Source organism: Yamadazyma tenuis, chromosome 6 (genome assembly GCF_029203305.1).
Source record: "Yamadazyma tenuis chromosome 6, complete sequence".
Taxonomy (NCBI): domain Eukaryota; kingdom Fungi; phylum Ascomycota; class Pichiomycetes; order Serinales; family Debaryomycetaceae; genus Yamadazyma; species Yamadazyma tenuis.
Genome location: NC_089466.1, coordinates 349,628 through 361,979, shown reverse-complemented (window position 1 = coordinate 361,979; position 12,352 = coordinate 349,628). Strand labels below are relative to the sequence as shown.

The following is a 12,352-nucleotide window of genomic DNA, read 5'->3' as shown; positions in this document are numbered from 1 at the left end:
TGATAATACGAAATTAATTTTGGGAGCGATTTTTTAAGGTCGTTTTTGCCTTTTTCAATAATCTCAGATCCTTTACATCTGTGTAAGAGAGAAATATGGGAGCGTGTGTTTCCAAGTCTTCTGATGCACCAGCCGGTTCCGGTGCTCAATCAAAGGTTAATACCAATCTAAAGGCGTCAGGTCAGAGTCATACTAATACCACGATCGCAAGAACTCGTCAATCCGAGGCTGTTTCGGGTCCTGTGGTCATTCCGGCCACCAAAGAACATAACAATTCTAGCGATTCGAGTAATGATGATTCAACTCGCTATAACGAAAAGAACCAGTTGGGGAATAGCGAATCGGCCGGTTCCGGCCTCCCCACCGGTAATAACAATCAAGCTGGTAACCAGTTGAATAAAGAAGTAAAGGTGTTGTTGTTGGGTTCTGGTGAAAGTGGAAAGTCTACCATTGTTAAGCAAATGAAGATTTTACATCAGAATGGTTACAGCAAGGAAGAACTCTTGGAATATAAACCATTTGTGTACAAGAATGTCATGGATTGTATCAAACTGATAATCAATGCCATTGTCGACTTGGAACCACAATTGATTCGCAAGGTCGAAGATGCAAGTGAAAAGGACAAAGATGACACTTTGTTGTCCTATAATGATTTAAACGACATACTCGATTACGAAGTGAATATTAACTCCAAAGATCCTTTCAACGAACAAATTGCATTAAAAATTAACAAGGCCTATTCCAACCCTAAAGTCAAGGAATTCATCAAGTATCACCTGGCAGATTTCTATTTGATTGATTCTTCCAATTACTTTTTATCAGATATTATGCGTATCACCAAGAAGAATTACATTCCTACTACAAATGATATATTAAGAACCAGAAAGAAAACGTCTGGTATTTATGATTTCAGGTTTCTGATGGGTCCTGGTTTACCGATCCATATGTATGATGTTGGAGGACAGAGGTCGGAACGTAAAAAATGGATCCATTGCTTTGACAATGTAACATTAATTATATTCTGTGTGGCCCTTTCTGAATACGATCAAGTACTATTGGAAGAAAACAGTCAAAATAGATTGGAAGAATCATTAACATTATTTGATAGTGTGGTGAACTCCAGATGGTTTGCTCGGACATCAATAGTGTTGTTCTTGAATAAAATTGATGTGTTTGCTGAAAAATTACCATATTCACCTTTGGAAAATTATTTCCCTGATTATAGTGGAGGAAATAACATTAACAAGGCTGCGAAATATATCTTGTGGCGGTTTACTCAAGTCAGCCGTTCAGGTCTTAACATTTATCCTCACGTCACCCAAGCAACGGATACTTCTAATATCGAGTTGGTATTTGCAGCCGTTAAAGAGACTATCTTGGAGAATTCTTTGAAAGACAGTGGTTTATTGTGAAGACTCATCCAGCAAGAAGACAAACCACAAAATCATTTCAGTTCACATAATAGTATTTATTTATTCAGGTTTTTGTAATAAGACAATTAATTGCAGTCGAGTTATTAAGGCTTCTATCTTACATTAACTATAAACTTTTTTACTCTGTATGGGGCTCAGCCTTTTGTTGAGGTTCAGTTTTACCGTCGCCTTCATTCTCGCGCCTTCTTGTGTAATGAAGGTTGAAGTTTCCTCTAGCTCTTCCTCTAGCTCTACCCCTTCCTCTAGCTCTTCCTCCTCTTCCACCTCTCCCTCCTCTTCCACGGAATGAATTCTCATGACCTTCAGCTCCAGATTCGTTACCTTCCAAATTCTCTGCCCTTTCATGATCGACATTACCGGCACCCTCTGATTTTAATTTCTCATCAGACTTTGGCTCAACATTTCCTTTACCTTTGGTTTCACTTTCCGGGGTTTCTTTTGAATCAGTTGGTTTAGAAAAACTTCTTGGGGAGTTTCTAGACTTTCTTCTTGGATTTGGTTTTGATGGTCTTCCTGGGGCTTCCTCTTTCGATTCTGGTTTAGAGACATCTACTGACTCTGATTTAATATCCACGGCAGGATCTTTTGCACCTTCAGTTGTATCAATTAATGATGTACTGTTTGATGTATCTTTTCCTTCAATGCTATTAGACCTAGTCTTGAAGGCCTTATCTTTGGGACGTCCTGGATACTTGTCCTTTCGACCACCTCTTGACTTGCCATCACTTTTATTTCTCAAAAACTTGATTCTCTCTTGAGAGCTTTGCTCAATAGCACGAGCCACTTTATCATCACTTGTAAGACCACTCTCATATTCTTTATGGGTTGCAATAAAAGGCTGAGATTCTTTCCTTGTTTCAGGATCCAAAGGCTTTCTCTCACCATTCTCCCTGCTATACCTTCTGCTGGTTGGAAAGTCACGCATCCTCCTTGGTCTTACCTCTTGAGACCTCAGGTAATTATTAGACCCTCTTCCTCTTGTGCTGTGACGTCCTTCGCCAAGCAAATTAGAACGTGTAGGTCTCTCCTTCTCGTGATTTCCAGTTGCCTCCAAAGATTTCTCATTCCTGGTTTCAGTCTTGGGTTTAGGTCCTGCATTTATCATTTCCTTGTCAGTTGGAGGTTCAGTCTTGGGTATTATTTCTTCTTTTTCTACTGGTTTTGACTCTTCTTTTTCTGTTGCAGTTGGTTCAACTACCGGTTCTTCTTTTGGAATTGGAGTAGTCGGTTGTTTCTTCTTCAAGATCACGGGTTTAAGAATGGGAGCTTTCGGAGAATTGTGCCTTAAATCCAGATCTGCTTGGGGTTTACTACTCAATAGTTCAGCCAAGCTCAACCCATTGGTTTGTAATTGAGCAATTGGAGCAGGGCGATATTTACTTTCCTTGCTTGGCTCATCTTCTTTGGTCTGAGATGCACTTGTTGATATCGAGGATTTGGAAACCTTTGGAGATGCTTTTGGTGGAGAGGCAACAATTGATTTGTCATCTTCGGGTTTAATGGTTCGAATGGTTGTGTGGTTAATGGTGATTAACTTCTTTTCAATTTCATGCTGGCGTGCTAATATATCCACAGGCTTCGCTGCCCCAAAAGGGTTTGCTTTAGGGTGGTGAGGTTGAGAAGGAAGTGGGGTTAGAGTCGGAGACAGTTCACCCAAAGCAGGTCCGAAGGAAGAGGTTTGAGAATGGCCTAGCATGGGCGTGTGAGTATTGTTGAAAGCCAGACCATGATTTCTATTATGTCTCATTTTGTCATAACCATCTGATCTCTCATTATGACCTCCAAAGGACCTTTGAGGACCACCATGTTCACCATTCGGCCTCAATTTTCCTGATGCAAGGTCTTCTTCGATTCTCTGGAGTTCTAATGCGTGCTCTTGGTTAAACCGCATGCAATCTTGAAAATCCAAAAAATTGGCTTGTTCGATCATCACCCGCTTACTAGCCTTGTAATATAAATCCTGCCACTTTAATACTCTGGACATATCCAGATTATTATTCAACTCGGCAAATGCCACTTTTTTAACAACAAAAGTCTCCAATACATTTGAAGAAGGGTCTACCACAATTTTGAACTTGTTATAGCTGGTATACCGACTGCTAAATAGATCCTGAACGAAATCGTCGGTCACGTCTAATGGTAGATTTAATAGCTTTACAATGTATGGGGGACCATTATCTTGGTTCATTCCACCACTGCCACCACCACGGTACCCATTATCCATATGTCTTCCGGTATTCACTGGGTATCGGTAAGTGGGTACAGATATGGACGCCACGTCGATATCATCATCAGCCCATGAACCACCAAGTGCTTGGATAAAGTTAGTAAAATGATCTCGATCATTGCAATGGCATCGTGTCATCATTTATTTGTACGTACATTCATCGGTGATGAACTCCTGTAAGGACATTTTCTTGGGAGGCACTAGCAAATTGTTAGTAACAGTTGTATTCAAAATGTAAAGGAGGTGAGGTCTCCGCAAATCACACAAAAATAGTCACACAAAAATGGCGGTTTTTGGCTTAATCCAATGATGACTTTGGTGATATACTGATCTGTAAAACATACCCATTGTATAGTAACTATCAATTGTATATGAAAGGAACGATGTGAGTTACTTAAGTCAATGCTCTTGTGTTCAGTTGGCAGAGTATTGACGCTGTATGATAAAAAAATGCGAGGTCGTGCAATAACTGACCAGTTGCAGAAGTAGCACATTGGGCAAACTAAAGCTGTCACAGATATGGTTAATAGGTCCTAGAAGCGACATTCAGGTTATAAAACGTGTTCAACGCAGATAGACATGAATTGTTGTCAAAGTAAATCCGGAAATAGTATATGGAAATAGTTTGGTGAGGGCTCCAGCAATAGCTGCAAAACAGACAGGCGAGAAACGTAATGCTAATCAGTGTTCATTTTAATATACTCTAAGTAAGGCTGTTTTCCAGCAGTCTACAAATCCAGGTAAGTATCGTAGACAGTCCTCCAGTTGATGAAGAACCCGGTGAAGAACTTGATACCTAATCCTAAATCACGAGCACCAGTAGCAGCTCTAATAGAGTGCATCGATAATTGAGGAATACCCAAATCAATGGTACGAGCTCCAGTTTGTAAGGAGATAGAAGGACCAATGGTACCACCAGATCTAGAGTCATTTCTGATTTGGAAGTACTGTAATTTGTCTCCATTGATACGAGCCAATTCTTCAGCCAATGCTACTCCAGTAGAGTCGGTAGCCATATGACCATTAGGATCCAAAGCTAATGCCAAACCAGTATTTGGAAGTGGTTTGTGATGCTCCAAGTAGACGCTAGAGAAGTTAGGATTCAACAAATGGCTGACGTCGGCAGAAAGAATGATGGTGTTAGCATAAGCCAACCTAATATCTTCTTCAACTGGGGTAGCAGATGCATAGTATTCTGAAGCCAACACACGAGCAACAGTGGACTCAACTAAACCACCCTTGATACCGGTTCTGGTAGCAGACCCGATTTCTTCATGGTCAAACAATCCTACAAGAGAGAATCCATCATCTGGAAGTTCTCCTCCATTTGCAGCATCCACCAATGCTTCAATAGCAGCATAAGAACAAATTCTATCATCAATACGAGGTGAGTATATGAATTCCTTATTCAAACCTCCAAAGGACCCTTTTTGAACGTCATATAATTGCAAATCGGTTTGGTAAATATCGCTGACCTTTACACCTCCAAGCTTGGCCACATATCTCAACACATTCAAAGAGTGTTTTCCATATAATGGAGCCGATTTTTCTTCTTCAGTCGGTGGTTCATCATCCTCGGACAGGTATCCAATGACCGGAACCGCTTGAGTTTCCTTGTTAAAAGGACCAACTGCTGGAGTTCCAAAATGGGGGGCCAATGTAGGGATATGGGCAATTGGATTAGGAGAGGAGTCAACTAATTGAGTGACAAGCTTTCCATCTTTTCTGATCAACAACCGACCTCCAACACCCAAATCACGGTCCCACCAGCTGTCGCTCAACGTACCGGCGTAATTAGCAACACCCAATAATTCGTAGCCGTCAACTTTCAGTTTAGTGGAGTTGGGTTTGAGAGCAACGGTCAACGCATCGATATGCGAGCCAATGGCTCCAACACCTCTCTTGGCCGTCCAGTCAGGACCCACGACAAAGGCTATCAAAGAAGAACCGTTTCTGGCCGTGTAGTAACGACCTGGTTTCAAGTCGGACCATGTCTTCTTTTCAGAAAGGTAAGTGAACCCATTGTCTTCCAACTTTCCGGAAAAGTGAGACACCACATGGTAGATGGTGGGGTTCTCATACGTGAAGTCGATGTACTTCTGGGAAACGGCAGCAAAATCCATGGATTTAACCGGGGTGGAGGCAGCGTTGTTGGAAGTAACTCGAGATTGAAAATCAGATTGAGATTTAATTTCCTTTTGTTCCAACTGGTCGAGAGTAGCCTTCAAGGCACGGACCATTTCATTGAACTCAGACATTAACGAAAGACGATATAGAAGGAACTTGATAAAAAATGTATGGCGGATGCGAATTGGCTGGCTTTTATACGCGAGCTCCCCAGGCCGTTCCATCTCGGGGTGTGGCTGCTGGCTCGATAAGGAAGTCGCACTTATTACACTTCTATATTGGGAATGATACTTACATATTTATGGTTTTTGGGCTGCAAAAGTGGCAGCCACAATCAATGGGAATACTACCGTGACATCAGCATATACTTTGACTTGTTTGGCGTCGGCCTTAATTTTCCCCCATGAAATGGCTTCATCAGGTCGAGCACCCGCATCAGACCCGTCAAATTCCTGGCCAGTATTGATAAATACAGCAAAATCAGCACCATTTCTCATGAGACAGGCATTACATATATGGTGCTTGATTAAACCTCCTCCAAGTATGATCATTCCAGCATTATTGGCTTCCATTGACATAGAATTAATACGTCTAATATCCGCTACAATATCCAACCGAAGTTGTCTTGGGGAAGCCTTAAAGGTGTGGAAAAACAACATATCTCCAATCGATCCATCGGTCAAAGCTGGACAAAAGATAGGAATTTGGTTTTTGTGAGCCCAGTATAAAACAGAAGTCTCATCGTTAATTTCTTGTCCTAACCGATCAATGAACTTAGAAGGTGTCCAAACCCCAGCCGTGTTGTCAAAGGCATCGGCACCGTTCTTTTCCAACTCTTCTTGTTGTTCTTCCAACATCTTGTCCAAAATAGGGACCATCCATTCTTCAAATTTACAGTAGTTGTCATTTGGAACAAGCAAGTTTCCGATTCTGTTCATACCTTGATCTCTTAAGCCTTTACCTGGAAGGCTGAACTCACCCATAAAGGTAGGCGCTAAACATTTGATGATATCTTCTTCAATTCCCCCGGCCGTGGAAACAATTGCACTTACCATCTTGTGCTGGACCAAAAATCTCAAAGTGTCTCTCAATCCACTACTAATTAAATTGGAGGTGTAACCCATGAAAATCGTAGATTTCTGGTATCCTTCGTCATCAAATTCTCCTTTTATATCATGTTCTTCCAACTCACTTTTATGTTTACCTCTCCAAGATCTCATTTTATTAATGATATCACAAGCGTCTCCTACGGAAGAACCTTGAAATCCCATTGTCTTCATAGATGCAATCAAGTCGATGGCCGTCATGTTGTAGGCAGAGTCTTTTGAGTAGTCAATTCCTTTGACTTCAACAAACGAGTCAGGAACTGGTGCAGACTGTTTAAGAACAGCATCACTGGCTAATCCAGGAATCTTATCAGCTTGACTCATAGTTGATGCGATGAGAAGTTTTTCAAATTAAATCCATGCGACTTAATGGAAATTTTACACTAGTCAAATAGCTTATCTCTGCCGGGTGAACTACACTAATACGAACAAAATAGAATGCTTCTATGTTTATATGTATTTCTTCAACTAATAGAGGCACCTGAAGGGGTACCAAAAAGGTTTTATGGATTTTTTTCTTTTATGTTTTGCAACTTATGATGTGTGTGGATGTGTTTCAGCTTGTGAATTCAAGATCTCTCACTCACTATCGGCGTCCAGGCTTCGTGCTTGGGTTTGGCAGTGTTGTAAGGAACGTAGGCTCCACGAGTACCAGTCAAATTGATTTTATGTTTCTCTGGCATGGGGTAAGCTCTTACGGCTTTTTGATCTTCGGGTAAATTGTTGGGAGACACGTTGGTACCGTAGCCTAACCAGTAGTGCCATCCCGGTTCGGCCGCAGAGATGTCAATACTGAGAAAGGTGGCATTGTATTCAACCCATCTGGTTCTTAAGTGGATTTCAGGTGCATCAGTTTCGTAGTACTTGTTACCATGATCGTCGGTTCCAACAAGAGTTCCACCAGGTTTGGTATCATTGAGAAATGCTATTTGCCAGGCGGCTCTCTTGATCCCGGATTTGTAGACGTTTTTGATAGTACGAGCAAGGGAGGTAGACATGCTTGTTAGTTATTATTATTTGCTAAATGATTGGAGGAAAAACTGTGCGACCTATTCATCTTCAAAATCCTGAGACGTGTGCATCCCAAATTACTGCAAACTATGTCTATTTGAACGTCTACTATCCTACGTCAGAGTTGAAGACTACAGGGCCCCTATAAGTATCGTAGCCATAAAATTAATTATATATACATGTAGAGATTTAATTATTCATCCACCAACGAAAAGTTTACTACCAACCCGAGCTTCCCGTAACCTACACCTTCGTATCCACCGATCTTAATAATCCAATTGAAGTTGTCCAATTTGTCGTTGGCATACTTCAGTACATTGATATCAAAGGTGCTGTTGTTATAAGTGGGCAAACTCACTGAGTATTTTGAGTCCGCCATCTTAATGAAATTTGTGTCAAACTTAAGCTTATACATAGAAGACTCAACAAATACAAAGTTTTCACAATTGACCAATTTGTTGAAGAACTTCTTTCTTTCCAACGAGAATTCAGGGATCTTTAAGATATTATCGACGTTGCTGTTCAAATTCTCTGGGAATTTTTGACTGCTTGTATCCAAAACCGATTGTTTCGATGGCATATCTTCATCAATGGACATATAGGTGCAACTATTCAAGATTGGCCCGTATAAAAAGGGTTTGTCACAGTAAACATCACCCTTGACGGTGCTATTAATAAACCAATTGAAAAATTTCAAGCCTGCGGAAAGTAACGTGGTTGGCACGTAGTCCTTTATAGGAGTTGTGAAATCATTTCCAAAAGAAAATTCTTTACCGTTGACGGGAAATTTAGGTCTAAAGTTCACTTCAAAGGTCAAGTTAGGAATCTGAGACGTTTCTACTTCATTTTTATGGAATTTTTCTGGATCTATGGGGGTTTTATCGAGGTAATATTGGTCACCTAAATTGTACAAGCTGTTAGCGGCATGAGGTTTGGAACCATCGAAGTTTTTGATGTTAATAGACAATTCGAAATCACCAATTTCCAGCTGAATTCTAACAGGTATAAGTGTATTGATAGGAACAATCTGAAAGTTATCAGAATAGCTGTTCGAGGCCTTAATTAATAGTTTTTTCACCATATCTGTAGATTGCCTCTCGTCTTTACCGCAAATTAATCGCGAACTGCCAAATATAAATATACAACGCCGATTGCTATTGAATTACTTAGACAAAACTTTAAATCATTAAAAAAAATCCCATTACCAATATGTACAGTACAAATATGTAGTATCAATTACCTCTTGGTAGCTGATTGCTCTAATAACGTGTTGACATCACTGGCATTAACAACCACACCTCTTTCACTACATCTGGCCTTAGTCTTCAATTCACTGCACAAACCATCGATATCAATTTCAGTGTACCGAGGATGAGATGTAATTCTATCCCAGATTTCAGAACACTTGAATGTCTTCTCTGGAGCAGGTACAACCTCATCGTCTTCTGCCAATGCTGGAACACTTTCTTGTTGGCTTGCACCTCCACCTGACGATGATTTGTCGGAGAATGAAGTTTTAACAAATTCATTCAAGTTAAAATTGTTGTTCTGTTGATTTCTCAAAGGATCATATAAGGATTCCTCTGTTACCAAACTGTCAAGAGAAGTGTGATCGATGCCGGATTTTCCGTCGTCAAATGCCAAGTTCACATCAAAATTATTATCATTCAAGAAAGATAACGGGTCATTGTCATCATTCTTTGGGGTTAAATTAAAACTGAAAGGATCAGCAAAGAGCTGGTCATTATTGAAAAAACTGAAAGGGGAGTTTGAGGAAATGCTATCCTTCTTACCCATATCTGTCGGTATGTTGGTTAAAGCTTGTGGGGTCTTGCGGTCAATTTGAGTTGTAGGTTGTTGCTGTTGCTGTTGCTTTTGTTTATACTTAGGAACTGGGCACTCCTTCGTGCCACATACTTCATTCAAGCTTTTGCAGAATGGATCGGATTGTTCCTCAAACCTTTCACTTCCTTCAAACAATATATTATCATTTAAAGGAGAATTGGAATTTGAAGACACTGACCCAGACACCAAATCAGGAACATTATTATAGCCAAGTTTACCAATAGAGCGATCTTCGTAAGAAGTTTGGTTCAATTGCAAGTTGTTCTTCGACCATGGGAATTCACTTCTCAATATATTTTCAGATACATCAGTGTTAGGACTTGAGTCGTTGACCGAACTACTAACAGATCTGGAGTCGGAAAAGTCTGATGATGATTTGGAGTTCAAGGTGTTGGAACTGTTACTGTGATTGCTAGGTTTAGTTAATTTCCCTACTCGTTGAGGCAAATTTAACTCAAAGTCGTCACCCTTAACTTTGATCAATTCATTCTTCAACATGTCAATTTGAGCTCTTAAAAAGTCCGATTCGGTATTCATTTTTAAGTTTTCGTCTTGCAAAAGCTCAACCTTCTCTTCCAAGTCCTTCATCTTCCTTTCCTTCCGCTCTCTGTAAGCTCTTTGAGCAGCTCTATTTTGAGCGGTTCTCTTAGATTTGGGCTCACTTTCTATGGGTTTTCTACCCGGTTTCACATGCTTCTTGGAACCGTCCAAGTCCGAATAATCAACTGGACTGGCACTGGCAAGCTCGTCATGATGTCTCTTTATGTCCGCCATTATGTAGAATTCTGATATAAAAAACCGGAAAACGGATATTTGCTTTCGGGGAGTACAACCGTTTATAAATGACAGAGGCAAACAGGGTGATTACTAATTCTTTCGAACTTACCCAAACCAGTAACGGCGACGGCTACGTGCCGGTTTCCGCACTCCCCCTGCACAGGGGTCGCCGGTAAAAGAAACTCGCTTTTCTAGATCAGTCTGACAGAGGGCGTGGGTGCCCCACATTTTACATTAACACTACTTACTCTCCTCCACCGAACCCGATTCGACTTCTTGCGCTTGCGTCACCACCCCATCCTTGCCGATCAGGTGCTCCAGCTTTTCATCATCAGCCGGCAGACGCTCAATGCGTTCATCACGAAGCTGGAAAACCCGAATTAACCCCGCCACCACTACACTGGCCACCACGGTGGCAATCATCGCGTAGCACCCTTTGGTGAAGTGCGGCGCCGTGTCCGCACTGTAGAACAAAATTGACCACCAAGCATTAACCGCATTGGAGAACATATTCATCGATGCTAAAACAACCGCTCTCTCCTGGAGGTCATTGGCACAGACCACGTTAGCCCACGCAAAGTAGGACGCTTGCCCGGCATAACTGCATCCCAGAAGATAGTGGGCCGCGAACATCACACTACTTTTGTCAGGTGCGGCTAACATCATGATGGTCAGAATTATCATAATCACCGCCGTAGCTACCGCCACATGCCAGTGATAACGGGCCCCGGTCCCATCCACGTATAAGGCGAACCCAAACGTGAAAAACACCCCCATGGCATACATTCCCATTGGGTAGTGGTTTCTGGCATCGACTGAATATCCGAAATACGTGAGGTAGAGCGAAAACAACGAGTTGGTTGAGTAACTTTCATTTTCTCCAGCAAACACAAATAAGAGCGAGAACAAGTACCATTTCCAGCTCCCCACCACCCTCCGCACAATGGACCAGTTGAACACATCTGTTTTGGCGGGAGGCATCCGACGCCGGGCAATTTCGAGTTCTTCTTCCGTGAAGTAGATGGCTTTGGCAGTGGCTGGGGTGTCAGGGAAAAAGAAGAATCCATACGTGACAATTGGAACCGTAATGATAAAATCGATGATGAACAACCATCTCCATCCCAGTAACCCATTTCTACCATTCAAAGTGGTGTGAATGGAGGCTTGCATGGTGGATGAAAAGATGTTGCCAATAAGCCCCGATGATGTGAATACCGCCGTTCGTTTGGTCAATTCTTCCTCTTTGTACCATTGGGACAAAATGAGATGAACTCCGGTAAAGGTTGAACTTTCAAAGAATGCTTGGAAGAATCTGATCACACAAAGCTGGTAAAAGTGCTCAACTTTGTACATTCCCAATACTAACACACCCCAACAGAATCCGCAGACACTTAACCAAATACTAGGACGTACTCTTAATAATATTAAATTGTGTGGGATCAACCCCACCACGTACCCAACCGTGAACATCGTATTGATCACATTGAATTGGTTTCCCACCAATCCAATTTCCTCCTTCATTCCTGACACATATGCGTTACTCAAGTTCAATCGATCCAAGTAATTGACCCAATAAAGCAAACACGCAAACGAAAGGATGAACCAATCCATTTTTAATAAGAGACGGGCCTCTTTGGGATCTTTGGGAGTTTCTCCCCACAATAAAACTTTGGCTTTATGAAGAATAGAAGGCATTGGAGATTTGTATTAAACCGGTGTGAAAAATTAGTGGCCGATATATTTATATTTATACACGGAACACTGATGGTACCACTCACAATGGAAAGGAATTTATGTATTTATCGGGAACCGAGTTCAGAGCTATT

At 41.4% G+C, this 12,352-nt stretch overlaps 7 protein-coding genes across 7 annotated transcripts; 1 reads left to right on the top strand and 6 right to left on the bottom strand. All coding sequences in view use genetic code 12, as the record gives it.

The window, feature by feature from the left end:
• Positions 1-95: 95 nt before the first annotated feature.
• Positions 96-1,412, top strand: GPA2 (Guanine nucleotide-binding protein alpha-2 subunit; the record flags this gene model as incomplete). Its single annotated transcript, XM_006687059.2, has 1 exon — positions 96-1,412. The coding sequence occupies one exon, from the start codon at positions 96-98 to the stop codon at positions 1,410-1,412; it is 1,317 nt and encodes a 438-aa protein (XP_006687122.1).
• Positions 1,413-1,551: 139 nt separating this feature from the next.
• On the bottom strand, positions 1,552-4,008 carry PSP2 (polymerase suppressor; the record flags this gene model as incomplete). The annotated part of the gene is made up of 3 exons (XM_066158284.1): positions 1,552-3,746; positions 3,816-3,860; positions 4,005-4,008. 3 exons carry the CDS (start codon positions 4,006-4,008, stop codon positions 1,552-1,554), a joined length of 2,244 nt encoding a protein of 747 aa, XP_066014381.1.
• A 380-nt stretch (positions 4,009-4,388) lies between these two features.
• PSN45_004393 (aspartyl aminopeptidase M18 family protein) lies at positions 4,389-5,918 on the bottom strand (the record flags this gene model as incomplete). The annotated part of the gene is made up of 1 exon (XM_006687366.2): positions 4,389-5,918. One exon carries the CDS (start codon positions 5,916-5,918, stop codon positions 4,389-4,391), a length of 1,530 nt encoding a protein of 509 aa, XP_006687429.1.
• A 168-nt stretch (positions 5,919-6,086) lies between these two features.
• DYS1 (Deoxyhypusine synthase) lies at positions 6,087-7,217 on the bottom strand (the record flags this gene model as incomplete). The annotated part of the gene is made up of 1 exon (XM_006687368.2): positions 6,087-7,217. The coding sequence occupies one exon, from the start codon at positions 7,215-7,217 to the stop codon at positions 6,087-6,089; it is 1,131 nt and encodes a 376-aa protein (XP_006687431.1).
• Positions 7,218-7,462: 245 nt separating this feature from the next.
• NUO17 (NADH:ubiquinone oxidoreductase, B17.2 subunit) lies at positions 7,463-7,891 on the bottom strand (the record flags this gene model as incomplete). The annotated part of the gene is made up of 1 exon (XM_006687061.2): positions 7,463-7,891. The coding sequence occupies one exon, from the start codon at positions 7,889-7,891 to the stop codon at positions 7,463-7,465; it is 429 nt and encodes a 142-aa protein (XP_006687124.1).
• Positions 7,892-8,097: 206 nt separating this feature from the next.
• Positions 8,098-10,523, bottom strand: YAP1 (DNA-binding transcription factor yap1; the record flags this gene model as incomplete). Its single annotated transcript, XM_066158283.1, has 2 exons — positions 8,098-8,950; positions 9,145-10,523. The coding sequence occupies 2 exons, from the start codon at positions 10,521-10,523 to the stop codon at positions 8,098-8,100; spliced, it is 2,232 nt and encodes a 743-aa protein (XP_066014380.1).
• Positions 10,524-10,766: 243 nt separating this feature from the next.
• PSN45_004389 (uncharacterized protein) lies at positions 10,767-12,221 on the bottom strand (the record flags this gene model as incomplete). Its single annotated transcript, XM_006687063.1, has 1 exon — positions 10,767-12,221. One exon carries the CDS (start codon positions 12,219-12,221, stop codon positions 10,767-10,769), a length of 1,455 nt encoding a protein of 484 aa, XP_006687126.1.
• Between the last annotated feature and the right edge of the window lie 131 nt (positions 12,222-12,352).